Source organism: Trichogramma pretiosum, unplaced genomic scaffold (assembly GCF_000599845.2).
Source record: "Trichogramma pretiosum strain Unisexual culture from Peru unplaced genomic scaffold, Tpre_2.0 scaffold7, whole genome shotgun sequence".
Taxonomy (NCBI): Eukaryota; Metazoa; Arthropoda; class Insecta; order Hymenoptera; family Trichogrammatidae; genus Trichogramma; species Trichogramma pretiosum.
The window spans coordinates 1,246,516-1,261,911 of NW_019641639.1; the positions used below are offsets into that span (position 1 = coordinate 1,246,516).

The 15,396-nt window shown below is 39.5% G+C and overlaps 2 protein-coding genes across 2 annotated transcripts in view; one reads left to right on the forward strand and one right to left on the reverse strand.

Annotated features, from left to right (window-relative positions):
- The window catches only part of LOC106657100 (UNC93-like protein), a 35,931-nt gene extending 28,689 nt beyond the window's left edge, over positions 1-7,242 (forward strand). Inside the window, exon 5 of the mRNA XM_014378403.2 lies at positions 4,182-7,242. Within this exon, the coding sequence (XP_014233889.1) occupies positions 4,182-4,516 (335 nt within the window). The 3' untranslated portion in view covers positions 4,517-7,242. The remainder of the gene's footprint in view (positions 1-4,181) is intronic.
- A 758-nt stretch (positions 7,243-8,000) lies between these two features.
- The window catches only part of LOC106657099, a 30,060-nt gene continuing 22,664 nt past the window's right edge, over positions 8,001-15,396 (reverse strand). The window contains exons 2-7 of the mRNA XM_014378402.2: positions 14,756-14,948; positions 14,536-14,656; positions 14,052-14,199; positions 13,889-13,976; positions 13,464-13,815; positions 8,001-13,229 (exon numbers count right to left, since the gene is read on the reverse strand). Coding sequence (XP_014233888.1) covers positions 10,284-13,229; positions 13,464-13,815; positions 13,889-13,976; positions 14,052-14,199; positions 14,536-14,656; positions 14,756-14,859 — 3,759 coding nt within the window. The 5' untranslated portion in view covers positions 14,860-14,948 and the 3' untranslated portion in view covers positions 8,001-10,283. The remainder of the gene's footprint in view (positions 13,230-13,463; positions 13,816-13,888; positions 13,977-14,051; positions 14,200-14,535; positions 14,657-14,755; positions 14,949-15,396) is intronic.

The window sequence follows — 15,396 nt, forward strand, 5'->3', positions numbered from 1 at the left end:
ATGAATCGACGATAATGTACAAGCTCTGCCTGTGCCTCTATCTCTCTTTTTCTGCATCCTGTTTATATTTATTCGAGCCAAGCGAAGCAATCACAAAGTTGCACTTTCAAATGGCAATGATAATAAATAACGATGCGTTTTCTACCCACACGAGTACGAAAAAATAGAGTCCCGGTCTCCTTTGATTTTATCGCAACCCCGCGCGAGTCGTTCCTTTCAAATTTGTCGATATCGCCTGCAACCAACCACCCAGTCATTATTCGGCATCGTGTCCGCGTAATCAAATTTTATTTACAATTAATTAAAGTAGAAAAAAGCACGGATTGTTAATACTATGCTTTTTTGCATTCTCTCGGGCCAACTCATTGCTATAGAGAAAATTAGCTCGATTGTGTCCAGACGAAATTAAAATTTACTTGGCATATAAATTCTCTTTCTCTCTCTCTCTCGAGGTGAGAGTCTATAGTGTCACGTGCACACACGACGCACAGGATACTCTTTGCTCTCGCGCGACTATTAAAAGTGAGCGTATATTGTGTATAGCAATAATGGCTCCACCACTGATAATTATCTATGGAATTCAAGAATGCCCATTAAATTGTACATACACACACGTAGTTAGAGTCGCCCCGTAATAAACGCGTTATATTCTCCTCCGCGTGCGATATAATGTATCGTTGTAAATGTCGCGCGCGTACCCGCGATACGTCAAGCGCGATTTGCATATTATATTGTAATTTATCGAGATAAGGTGCGCAGGAATCGAGTGGCAGCAGCAGCAGCAGCAGCGCAGAGCAGAGCACAAGGTTAACGATACACACTTACCTTATACAGAATAGTAGATTTTCTTACAAGGGGGAGAAATGAAACTTCCGCATGCACGTGATAATGGCGCCGAGGCGAAGCCGAGGCGTCATATCACGTGTATGAGGGTGTTTCATTTTTCACCCGTGTAAGAAATAGTATTTTTTTCCATCCCCGCGCAAAAGTTTTCATAAAATTATCCAAATAAATTCAAAATAAAAAAATAAATTCAAGATCTCAATGCACAGAAGGACTTGCATTTGTTTTTTCTTTCGCATCGAGGTCTTGATTTGCCGTCTGATTGTGCAAAAAACAAAGCGGTTATGGTTATTATTGACTTTTACATGAAATCAGTTACATGTGCTGCGAATTATTTTCCTTTACTTTTAGCATTGTTAGCGAAGCGAGTCATACTAAAATTTAAAATACGACTCTGTAATTAAGCTTCGAATTTTGATGCTCGCCCCGACATTAGCATCACGAGCGAAGCGAGTGATGCTGGTCGGGGGGGCGAGCATCAATAACATTAATATAAAAAACATTATTTTTATTTTGATTTGTGTGTAACAAGTTACACACAACATTCTTTCTCGTCCGTAGACATACCATCATGCGCGAATGATATTTCAGAACTCTGCATAATTTTTACCACGTAATTAGTATAACGCCTCTACGTATTGATGTGTCTTCGACAAGTAGTAGGCTAAGTAATACGGGCGATAAAATTATAAATATTACGTTGCTAGGCTGAGCTGGCCACAGCAACCACTGCATCTGTCGGACACGCAGAAGTTGGCAAAAGTTCTTCTTTTTCTACGCTACGCGTACGGCGAAAGTAAATACTTTTGCCGGAAGGATGGAAAAAACTTTTTTTTTTTTGCTTTTGCTCCGCGGCATTGTGCGATCGATCGATAAATTCGTTATTTTTTCCTTCTTACATTTTTTTTATCGCTCGTCGGGTAGGAGAAACGATACTCTCGCTCGGGCTCTTACTTGGACCTTTTTAAAAAGTAGTATAAAGTTTTCCTCGAAGCTGCTGTATAGCTGCTGCTGGGGCGCTTGGGTTGCAAATCAAAGATCGATTCGCGCACCGAGACCCACGAGCCGTGCTGCACAAGGTCGCTACTCATCGTACTACCTATTATGTATCTGTAATGCTCCGCTGCTGCTGCTGCTGTTATTGCTGTAGCAGTATAGAAGCTGCCTTTATAGGCTTTAATTGTATACATTTTTTCGTATCGTTTTTTGCCCCAGCAGAAGCGATTTTTTCCTTCGTCTTCTTTCTTTTTTCTCCCATTGTCGCGCCACTATGTTTTTCGTCGTTATAAAATCTAGACCGTTCATTTATAGATTTTTTCGTACATATTGTATACTCGTAAGTCGTTAGCCGTGCTACAAATTGTCGCGATGTATACATGTGTGTGTGTGTAATGTTTGTTTGGCATGCTTTTTTCAGACGTCGCTCGTGTGTCTCTTATGAGCAATTATTTCTCAAAAAAAGAAAGAGTCAAAAAAGAGAGGAACAATATAAAGCCAAGCTTTTTTTTGCTATACAATATATGCGCTGTATATAGGGCGCCATGGAAACGTGGAGCTTTCATCTTGAAAATGTTCTTTAGCAGCAGCTAGCAGCAACCGTTTCTTTTATCGTCTCTCATTAATTAGAAAATCAAAGAAAATGATTCTCTCTCTCGCTTGCTCACTCTCACTCTCTCTCTCTCTCTCTCTCTCTCTCGCTCTCTCTGCAAATTGAAAGGACTAGTGCGGTAAGGTAGCCCGAGAGTCTTTGTCTTTCTTTCCTTCTCTCTCTCTCTCTCTCTCTCTCTCTCTTTATTTCTTGCTCTTTTACGGGCAACTTTTTCAAACCTTGCTTCGATCTACTGCTACTACTACTACTACCACTACCTACTAGGCTTTAAATCCTTTTCCCAACTTAGGCGTATAAATGAGTGTGCGAGAGTAGTTCAAAGACTAACGGAGATTCAAATGAATTTAAATAATTATCTTTTCCTCTCTCTCTCTCTCTCGCGCCGCCGACACGGAGGTGCAGCTGCTCTGTATATAAATTGACGGTGTGCATACACACAGAGGAGAGCCCATTTCCCATTCAAATTTTTTTTTCTGCTACTGAATTCCCAAGTGATTTGTTGATATTTCTTTAATCAATTTTTCCTGCTGCCGCCGCCACCACCACCGTGGCAATGAATGTATAAAAAGTCGCGGGCGCGCGCAAGATGAAATATGAATTTTAATCAAAAGAACTTTGTTCGCGTCACACACCGAGCCGCGATGTATGAGGTCAATTTTTTAACAAAACGTACCTTTTCTCACCCCGCGGGGGGCTTACAACAGGCGCGCGCGCATACAAAGCAACAAGTTTTAATTGCGTTACCAAGGCGTTTTGGGTTACAGAGAGAGAGAGAGAGAGAGAGAGAGAGAGAAGTAGTAGCGAGTATTTTAATTGAAAGCAATTAGACTTTATACTTACTTTCTTTGAGGGAAAGAGAGAGAGAGAGAAAAAAAAAGAATAGAAAAATTAATTCTTTTACTTCTAGCCGTTTTTGGCGCCGGCTCCTTTAATTTACGTGTGTTTGTGTTTGACTTGTTATTCATTACGTCCTTTCATTAAGCAGTGCTAACTTACATCATCCGCTTGGTCAAATTTTTCGGGTTGATCAGGCGCGCGACTCAATTGTCGCTCGCGAATAAAAAGCAGTATAAATGCTGGTATTTCCATATTTCTCTCTATTTTTTTTTTATTATTGCCCGTCGGGCAGAAGCGGAGGTTGACTAAATTTGCGTGCGCGGAGAAAAAAAACAGAAAAACTAAACGAAAATTCTTTACAGCTTGCACAATAGCTCGAGGCCTCATTACCATAAACCCCTGGCAACTTATATTATTTAATTCGATAACGACACGCCATCTGCTCTCGTTTTCTCTCTCGCTATATATTTGCTCGAGCTATGAATTCGTTTTGTTATTGTTGTTGTTGCTGCAGGAGTGCTATAGTATTTTTTCCTCTCTCTCTCTCTCTCTCTCTTTTAATGACACTGGGGTATTGCAAAAAGCTATATACACAGCTAGCAGCAGCAACTCTGCAGAGAGATAGAAAGAAAAGTCAATATTCCTTTGACGGTATGATAACTGTAATTGTGGGCGATGTCAGGGGCGCACCCATAGTATAAGAGCTCTCTCTCTCTCGGCTCTGCGCAAGTATAATCTCGGAAAAAATAAATTCGATCGAGCGAGTACGTAACGAAAGTCGATACTTTGATTATTACCGCGCGCTGTGCGCGCTGCAATCCGAAAATCATCATCCGTATGACTTTGAAACTCGAAGGTAATGAATGAAGAATTGTCGTTTTGTTCTCCGCAGGCCTCTACGGCACGCTGTTCCGTCGCAACAAGGAGGCGGCCTTCTCGAATTTCCGCCTGTGGGAGTCGGCGGGCTTCGTCATCGCCTACGCCTACAGCACCCACCTGTGCGCCCGCATGAAGCTCTACGTGATGCTCAACGTCCTGATAATCGGCAGCATCGGCTACACCATCGTCGAGCTGCTGCACAGGCGCAAGCAGAGGAGACTGAAGGCCCTGGCGGAGAATCCGAAGGCGGCGCAGGCGGCCAGCGACGCGGCGGCCGCGGGACAGCTGGACGAGACCGACGACGAGAAGGACGACATCGACGACGACATCATTATCACGCATCTGTGAGGATGATCAATCCTCGCGCGCGGATTTGATTTTTGTCTTTATTATTTATGATTAAGTATATTTTATTTTACTCGATGCGAAGTTGTCGTCGTCGGAGTGTCCTGTGTACATTCGCTCTCTCTCTCTCTCTCTCTCTCTCTCTTTTATCTTCTCTTCTTTACTCGACGCATGTTTTTGTTTTTACATTCTCGCACGAAAAACTATTTCAGTTATTTATCCCGTTTTTTTTATCGTTTTCCTGACTACACGTACGTAGAAGCGTGATAACGAAGAGTCACGAGAGAGATTACACAAAATTTGTTTTTGTTATAAGCTCGAGCCTATGGTGATTATTATTCGGTTTTTATCGGTCGAACACTACGTCGGGAGAAAGAAAACGAGAGAGAGAGAGAGAGAGAAAGATAAAAATAGAAGAGAGACGAGCGCAATGCGCCTCGCTCTCTCGTGTCTGAAGCGAATTGAATATTGAAAGCTGCCCAGAAGAATGTATGTGTATGCTGTATATATATATATATAGGCGCGCAGAGCTAGCTAGCTAGCATAGCACGGCTAGATGCTCCATGAAAAATGCAGTAGGTAGCCAGTAGGTAGCCCTTTTGCGAAATGTGACGCGCGCCGCGCCGCGTCCGATGAAAGGAAATCATCGATATCGAATCACGATGTGTGTGTATACTTACGATATATATATAGAGAGAGAGAGAGAGAGAAAATAGGTGGGCTAAAGCTGGTGGCCGCCTTTTGAATATCATATGAATGTTATACGATGATAATCATTTAAGTGCCTTTACATGTAACGAAAATATATCATACACTATTGGCTTGTTTCTCTTTTTATCCCGGTCTCGAGGTGTACGACAGATCATCACGAATTGTAACAACAATAAGAAATATCGATGAGTCGAAATTTTATTTTTGTAGAAAACTTCGATATGATAATCATGATGAGTAGACAAATCTTTTTGTACATATATATAATTATAAAGTATAATATAATGTTCACACGAAAAAGCGAATACAACGAGAATAGACTTAATAATTGTGTTGGAAGAAAACTAAGACGGGGCCTAGATTATGTAGGCTGTGAGATATAATGCTAGGAGGCTGAGCTTGGGCCCTCAATTGTTTTAATGTATAGACGGAAGAAACGAGAAAAATTTTATTTTTGCAAAAAACTACTTACTTTGTTATTGAAGTCTATTCGTTCGCTCTGAGAAATTCATTTTCATCGCAATTGTATTTGAATGGGTGTTTATGTATAATTAGGGATGAAATGTGTTCGAAAAAAAAAACAGTTAACAGTTGGTCGAGCATTGTTCTAAAAAATGACTTGGAATTATATCTTCAAAAGACTAATTGAAACAGTATTTTGACATTAAAAATATATACTTTATTGTAGAAAGAAAGAAAAAATTTTAAATCTCGAGAAGATGGTAAAGAGAAAGAATCATGTAGATCTACATTCGACCGAATAATTCGATGTTCACAATGCGTCGTTCGTAGAATTTCTTCCTTATACATTCATAAACATATATAAAGAAAAGGAATCTTATATACCATGTATGCTTACCTGCCGCAATTGTGTTGCCACCACAGTACATCAAAAAAATTCTTTTATTTTTCGTCGTTCGAGTCTCTATATACCTCTCGCAATTATTAATATTAAATAAGTTGTAAGTGTCTTCTGGTAAGGCTATGAGCATGAAAATAATTCTTGATTATAGGTCTTATGAACGCCGTGAGAGAGGCTATATTTTATTATTATAAATATATATTTTTATCGATAAAATGACGAAACATTTTCTTGAGCTTGAGCGCACGCACAAAAATAACAAAAGTGGCAGGTGTGAATTTGTTAAATGTTTCACTTTTTAATCACGTTATATTATACTTACAACAGTTGTTAATTAATTAATTTACTATTAACTATTGTCATTGTAATATCGGTAGCTAATATTATCATTTTAATTTTGGAATGTCACGCGGGATTGTGCAAAAAAAATGAGTACGAAAACTTGTACAGAACGTCTCTGTGTTATTAAGTAAGGAAATGCACGGTATGAACAGTGGCATTAAATATCGCGTTCTTCCTGCGAATTTGATTTAGACGAAGAAAAAAATCTAGATATATAATTTTACATATTATTATTATTATACTCACAAGCTATCGATTGATATTCGGTGAGACGCAATGTATAACATCTTGTATTATGTGGGTGATTGTGTGCGTATGAATGTGTATATGTGAGTGTGACCAACGTATATATTGGAAACAAAACGAGAAAACTCGAGATGTAGAACGTTTGTACGATTTTAATAATGAATCGTTTGTTGTTTTGTTATATCGTTGAATATTGGATCGGTATGGTTATGAGTCGCAGTTTACGGAAAATATAATGAAGAAAAAAAAGAAACAATTTCCATTTGTAATCGCACGCACGTAATTATTTTACTCCACTCATTAGCCTTATTAAATAATTGCATATTATAAATATATTCTATTGTTGCCTAGTTTACGTTTTATTGCGTTACTTACTGCGTTTTCATCTTTGGAAAATGCCGAGTGATGCTTCGATAGTTGTTATAATTAACTAGACCCAAATTTATTGTTATTTACATTTTAATTATTGTAACTTGTTATGATACTTCAAACATGCATATATAGCGTTAGTAAGCTGAAATTGACTAAAGTAATTGATTATAATTAAAATAATGAAAAAATTATAAAAGTATTGTATTTTATTCAGACATATCTATGTTGCCTTCCTGGATTTTCGAAAATCCCGTTAAAAAATAATTAAACTTTTGATTTAAATGATTTAATCCGTAATAAAGATTAAAAAACTGTTTTTGAATGAAAAGTGTTGCAACAACAACCCCTGAAAAATTCAGCACAGACAAACTTGATACGATCAGTAATCCTCTTTTCCTTTGACGACGAAAACAAAAAAGGCACTATTTTATAGAATACTTTAATATTGTGGTAGGGAGTAAAAAAATTGAATATTCACAAAGATTTATAGTATAAGGGTAGTTTTATTTTCAATCAACAAAACACATTGAAAGATACACTTTCAATATTTCTGTAAAATGCAAATATGTTCAGAATTTCCATTCGTAGAGTTATTTACAAATATTATTTTTTTCTTCTTTTTTTTCATTCTATTCGAAACTTGGTACACAAACGCGTAACATCCGTAGACTCCATTATAATTATTTTTGATGATTTTTATTTTCTCGTGAACAAATTTGTTTTGGCAACGGTAATTATAGATCGTTATATTAGAAATACACTTTCGATCCGTTTATCTCTGCTTCTAGACCTCTTCTCCTTCCCACAATCCAAATCTAATTTTGTACATCTATTGCGATAGGAAAACTTTTTAACTTTGTTTCGTTTTTTTCTTTTGTTAATAGGATCATGATGATTATGTAGAATCAATTGTACACTTTTTACCGTTAGTTTATTAAGGAAAAAAAGCTTTCGTAGTCTGTACAAATATTTCTTTTCTTCATTTTTTATTTTTTGATTTAACATTTACACCTATGTAAGGAGGATGATAACAAATTATAAATTACAAATATTTACACGAAACAATATATACTTACAGCGAGAAAAAAATATACAATTTTTTTTGAGTATTCAATATTCACAAATTGACTTAAGTATTATCAGTCTTTCACTCGAGAAGACTACAATTTACAATGTGTATGTGTTACTTTTTTTTTGTAAAAGATGACAAACATTGAAGTAAACGTTTAGCCTTTCGACGGAGATAACAGGAACAACTACATGCTTTTTCGTTTTCATTTTTATTTTATTTATTTAATTTAATTTTTTTGTCTATAATTATGTGGAATGCAACATTTATACCATAAGCATCTTTTAATTACTTTATTTTCTTTTGAATACTACTTTTTAGAGTAAAGAGCTGCTTCGATACAAAACTACAAACATTCAATTATGTGTGTTTGGCCACTTGACGGATCGAACTATGGATTTTTTTTGTAAAGAATCCAAGATTTAAACTCTAGAAATTCGGCATTACCGAATTTTTCGGAAATTAAATTTTTTATAGCCGTAATGTTTATTTTAGATAACGCATTGAGAATCTTTATAACTTTATATGAGTTTAGAATGTCACGGACTTACAAACATTTTTACTTTTTTTTGGTTATAAGTATCTATGAACCATTGAATCGACGATTCAACTGATTTATTTAAAAATGATCTATTGGCACATTCGCCGTTAAATGTGAATAGTTTATGGTCGTTGAACACACACTATATTTTGCGATTTTTTTATTTAAGTACTTTTAAAACGAGATTCTAATAATTTAAAAATTAAGTACATCAAGTACTTTTTCGTTCACTAAAAACGTAAGTAACTAAAGTGGTCAATTGTATGACTTTTTAAAGGGTGGGTAAACAATACTTGAACACTTGGACTCATTGGTGTGACGAGTTCACGTCGTTTTGACTAGCTTTAATTGTTTTTTAAGTCTTGAGTTTATTTTTATTAAAGAAATGTCCATCAAGAACTTCGAGCAGCGATCATTTCGATAATTTTTTTTAATTTTCTTAATAGGGAAAGGATATGCAGATATTAAGGCTCAGATGAATTTATGTTAAACTCTCGCTAGAATTAATAATTACTTCTTTTTAACTACAAATATCAATGCAATCGCTGTTCGAAGCAAGGCGAGTTTTTTTCAAATAAAATCGTGTCGTTGCACGAAGAAAAAAGTTTCGAACTTTTTGTTCCTCGATTTTATGTAAAAAATTTTTTATCTCGGGGGGGTCTTTAAAGCTTATCTTATAGAAACAAAGTATGGTACCGAGCAGTCGATAATTAAAATGTTTCAATTCGAAACCTCCACCTCTCTGACGCGGACCATGATATTTCGTATCATGCTCGGTGGAATTTTTCAAAAACAATTCCGTTGGCCAACTGGAATGTTTTTTTTTCAATACCTTTTTGAGAATGACTCTCTGCCGATTGCAAATTAATTGTAAGAAAATAATTAATGCTATTTCAACCAGGCTGAATTTGTCGAGCTCGGATTACCTGAAATGAAAATTTAATATAGTTATTAAAGTTATGCAAGTTATGCATCGAATGAACTTGAATTATGTCTTTCAATTAGTTTCTCGATATTTATTTATAATCGAAAAAAATATATTCACAAGTTCGTGTGAATAATTTTTGTATAAAAATAGTTCGTTATAATTGGCAATTATAACATAATAGAGTCAAGATTTTATATTAAAAACGTTGACGATTCTACATCACGTCATTAAAAAAATATACATTCGAGTAGAAAAATAAAATCGAATAAAAAAACTAAATCTGTCTCCTGAGTATTAATAGCAATGTTAGGATACTTTTTCTCACCTTATTATTAAATCTTAAATCGTAAAAAAACTTCAGACGACGTTAGTAGAATATAATAATCGAAATGAATTCGTTAAAATCGTGTTAGTTAGTTCATCTCAAAAAATTATTCATGAAATACCCAAGCAGGGAGCAACGAATTTATTGGCAAAATATCTTAACGTATTGATTTGACCTGCAATGATTCGCGACTTATCATTATTCGAGTTTACTACGGTTAACGGAAGCTCGGCCGCGGCGACTCTCAGAGCGTACAACCGATCTTCTTCTTCTTCTTCGTCCTCGTCTTCGTAATCTTCAATGTCTTTGGGATTGAGCTTCAGTGACGTCACGCCGGGATCCGACGGCGAAAAAATCCTCGGGAACGCGGCCGATCATCGCGCGTTTTTCTTGCGCTTGCGCTTCGACGCCGGCGAGGCCTGATCGTCGGACTGCAGCTGCGTGTAATTGACCACGGGCACGGCTCGCTTGGACGCCCTGGGCGCTTTCTTCGAGTTGCTGCTGTTACTGTTGTTGTTGCTGCTGCTGCTGCTGCTGCTGCTGTTGCCGTTGGTGACGATCGTTTTCTTGGCCGCTTTCTTCTCGACGATGACTCCGACGTTATCGTTGGCATTCGATTTTCGTTTGCGCGACGCGGGGACACCGCTACTGCCACTACCACTGGGTCGACCCCTGCCACGCTGCGGAGGAGCAGCCGCAGCAGCCGTAGTAGGCGACTCCGTGCTCGACGTGACTTCCACGGTAGCCCCGAGGTCCAACAACATCACCGACGGCGATTGCGGTGGCTTCTCGTGCATCGCCAAGCTCGCCGCCGCGAAGTTGAAAATGTCGGAATCGTCGCGGCAGTCGTCGAGCAGCATTCGCGGAGAGACCGACTCGACCGCGAGCGGCACCGGTGTTCGACGATGCTGATTGTACTCCTCCTCCTGCAGCTTCTGCTCGGCCATGTAGCGCTTCTTTATCGGCAATCTACAGCTGGAACTGCTCGAACCACTGGACCTGACTACTTTTACCTTCTTGATCTGCTGCTGCTGCTGCTGCTGCTGCTGCTCTTTTTGCATCTGCTCCACGGCGCTACCCATAATTTTTTCCAGTTGTTCCTGGCTCTCGTCTCTCTTCCTCTTTCCACCACTACTACTGTTCGAACACTCGTGGACGGCCATATCGCTTTGTACAATATTTGACGTGGCTGGGGCTCCGGTCGGCGGCACGTAGTACGCCGGCACCGCGCGAAACAGGGCGCAGTGACAGTCGTGCAGATGGGCGCCCCTCACGTGCGCGAAGGCGCAGTACGGATTCGGCGGCAGATAGCTCGGATAGCGATGATGATCGTAGGGCTCGGGCGGGGGCGGCGTCTGGGACACGACGACGACGCTCTTCTGCTTCTTCTCCGCGACGACGTCTCGGCCGTGCAGATAAGCCGTCTCCGGGTCGGGCTTGAACTCGGTCTTGATCTGCTGCTGCAATTGCTGCGCGCTGTTCTGATAGTTGAACTTGATCTCCTCCATCTCGGCCTTGTTGATGATGTAGAGATTGCTGTTGGGTGACTTCTGGAAGAGGCGGACGGTCTCGCCGTTGAGGATGACGTTGGGGTGCTCGTTGCTGCCGTCGATGGACGCGGGATCGAACTTGAACTCGTGACCGTACGCAGCCTCCTGGTGCAGCCTCGGATTGGTGTCGGCCTCGAGCTTCATCATTTTCTCGTTGAGATACTCGGCCGCAGCGCTTTCAAGCTCCGACTTGACCTTGACGTGCCTCGCCGAGATCGTGGCGAGTAGCGTGAGCCCGTCGATGTCGTTGGCCTGAACGATGTCCGCGTACTTCTCGGCGTCCATTAAGGGCTCGTCGATTTTATCATTAAAATCCATCGCCAGCGGTGACTTGATCTTTACGGGGCTCGATTTCGATTCGCGCAGCGATTCTTCGCTCGCCACGCGTATCACCTTCGAGCCAAAGTCCAGCTTGGTTCGTACCGTTTTCTCGTCTTTCGCGTCCGCGATGGATTTTTCGCGACCGAGAGACTTATTGATTTCAGTGAACACATGATCGGTATCCGATAATACTTTATTGTTAATTGCTGGCGCCGACTTTTCTTCGACCTCTTGCTTCTTCGGAACTTTTTTATTATGATCAGCATCGCGCAAGGCACTGATTTGTTTCGCAACTTTTGCAACGCCGTCTTGTAGATTTTTGGTCGATACTAGAATACTGTCGCGTATCTGAGACGACTTGTGATGCTGATATTCTCGGCAGGGCGGTGGGACGACGTCGACGTCCATCTTGTCCTTTTGTATCAATGGATCGATGATCACCGAAGATTTGTTGAAGGCTTCGGTGTCGATTTTTTCGTTCGGCTTTGCGACGGGTGATTTTAAAACCGTAGGAACGGGATGGTCGTCCTTTTTGGATTTGTTAACGACCAAAACGGACTTCGAGACTTCGATGATAGGTTTGTTTTCCTTCTCCGATATACCGTTCGTCAAAGGAGCAGGCAATATAACTTCGTCTTTTTCAAATATATTATTATCGACCAATGGACGAGGTAGAGCTTTGGAAACAGGCTTTTCTTCCTTTTCCGACATATTATTACGCTCTACACAGGCCGGCGCAATAATTGGGTCGGACTTCCTCTTCTTGTTCTGTCCCTGTGTCGTAGGCGTACTCACGATCAAGCGAGGTTGAACGACCGCTGTCTGACTCTGCTGCGTCGTCGTTGTTGTTGTTTTTTCTTGCTCCATTGACGCCGCCACCGCCGCTGCAGCTTTGTCGTCGGCCGTCGTTGTCGTCGTCGATACCTCGGGCTTTTTGTCCTTTACCTCCGATATATCGACGGATTCAAAAGTCGACTCGTCGTTGGTCGCGTCGGCCTTTGCGCATCTCACCGGGGGACTGGCCGCGAACGCCTTGCGATCGTAATGAATTTCCGGGGTTATCGTGATCTTCGTGAAGTTGCTCGCGAATGCGTCTTCTCTCTTCGGCTTCGCTGAAAGTGTAATTTTGTTGCTGCCGTTGGCACTCATCTCGGTGTGTTTCTTTACGTCTTCGAGCCAGCCGATTTTTTTTCGCTTCGACAGCTTGATGACTTTCGTGATGTCGTCGTCAGTCAAATCGATTAGAATATCGTTGTTCTTGACTTTTTTACTATTGATATTGTTATTGGTAATTTGCTTGGGCGTACCGACATTGTTATTGTTATTGTGATTCGCGCGGGGATCGATTTTTGACTCGAGCGTACTATCTAACTTATTAATTTTATTTAAAGAGCTATTTACACGATCTACTTTGTTTGTCACATCTTCTATGACGTTAGAACAATTCAGCTGAAAGTTTAGAACAAAAATGATAGATCATCATCCTATTTATTGGATTTTTTTTTCTCCGTTCAAACTACTGATTTTAATTTTCGTTTCACCCCACAAATGACAATGTGTATCAAAAAAGTTTTGGTACTTTTTTTTCGTGCAAATTATTAGAAAGCATGCAACGATCTCCACCTAATGATTCATGGTATTAAAAAAAAAAGGGTCGGAACGTATAATCGCTCAAATACAAACCCTTGAATTTCTCTCTTTGTCCACGACCACCGCCGCCGCGTTCTTTCTCCTGGCCGACCTCTTCTCCCGTACGTAATCGAGAAATTCGGCGCAGGCCTTGCGAAAGTCGATCGGCGCGCGCAGATACGACTTGGTCATCCTCGGATCGGAGGACTGGGGCAGGACGCGCTCGACGATCGACTTGGGCAGAGCCTCGGGCAGCGCGGGACCGAGCGAGCGCATCGCGGCGCTCTGGATCTTCGCCCGATCGTTGATGTTGCTCTTCATGCGCTTCCAGAGCTTGAACACGAGCAGATAGCGCACGAACATGAGCTCGGTTTCCGGGTTCGCGGGGATCCGAGTGAAGATTCTCCTGAAAAGCCAAAAAAGAATTGATAAATTGAAAGTGGCACGGAGAAGGGCCGAAGAATCTTGATTAAACTTACATGAAAACTGGATCCAGTATATTGTTGTAGGACTCGCTTATCAGGCTTACTTTCATTAAAGTTTCGAGCATATACTCTGTTAAATTTTCTGTAAAATATAAACAGTTTTCATTATAAAATATCAACAAAGCTATTAATAAATAGCATAAGAAATAATGCTTACCGAGATTTAATATGATATAACTAGAAATTCTATTCGAAATGCTTTCGGTTTGTGGCTGCACGTCTCTTTTTGACGAAATCAACTCCAGGTCCACATAAATAGCCAATAAGTCAGACATCGTTTCAAAATATTGTGCCTGCTTTTTATCCTAAAATAAATCATTTTTCAATTATTTTCATAATTTCGGGTACAAATCTTTCATTGTACATAATTGACTCAATGTTCTCTCGCTTTATAATTTTTAATCCAGATTATCGATTCAATACACGACGCCATTTAGCAATGCTAAATTTATACATTTCTCCGATGACATATTTTTATTTCCAAATAAAATCAATCCGCAAAAGCGCTACGAAAAATCATGACTACATTTAATCTTTGAATTAAAACTTTAAACTTTCGAAACTCGCTAGAGATGCTTTTGTTGCGCGAGAGAGCGAAATAACAAAGCGTGTCTATATTTTACGAATTAATGGGCCCTTACCTCAGAATTCTCGAAACGGCGAAGGTAAGTAAAGAAGGGTAATGCTTCTTTAATTATTTCCTTCAATTTCGCAGCTCGTAAAGATTTCTTGTAACACAGCTCTAAACCTTTTCTAGCATTACTATAATTAAAAGAAAAGAAATCATCAATCTTTTGAAAAGTTGGCTTTCCTACGGTGGTTGTTTTATGTTTAAATAATCTCAAAACTGTGTCTGTTTACCTAAGCAAAAACGTCATCAGCATTATTAAGGTCGTCGAGCGAGTCGGAGTCAGACTCGACTTGCACAGACCCTGAAATTCCTTCGTCCATGGAAATGTTTCCATTGTGATTGGCTTTTTCAAGAGCAATCCAATTGGACGAGGTATTTGTATTTCTCTCGCATGGCTGATGTTTTCTTTAGTCTTTATGGATTCTGAATGGAAAAAAAGGTAAAAAATTTCATATTTATTTTTCACGCTTCTCGTGTTTTCATTTGGAAAATATCGTTGACATAATTTATCATTGTTGTATTTAAACACGTGTACACGCATAATTAGTTCAAAACACTAATATTTAAAGTCATAGCAGTTGAAACATAGTTTTACACGTAAGATGTTTTCCACACAGAAGTTCGCGTTTGAAAGTTTTGTGCGTGCTATATATATGTATGAAAACGCATGTATGTATGTGTAGGGTACTTTCTAAACACACGTCACTATAGCGAGTAAGTTAGTGAAGTTTAGTTGAATTCTTAGGTGTTAGAGGTCGCTCGATAAATGAATTATTAAACGTCAAGTAAATCAATATATTTCATATGATGATACAGTTCTTGTTGATTATACAAAAGATAAAATTACAAATTGACTACTTTTAAAGGTATA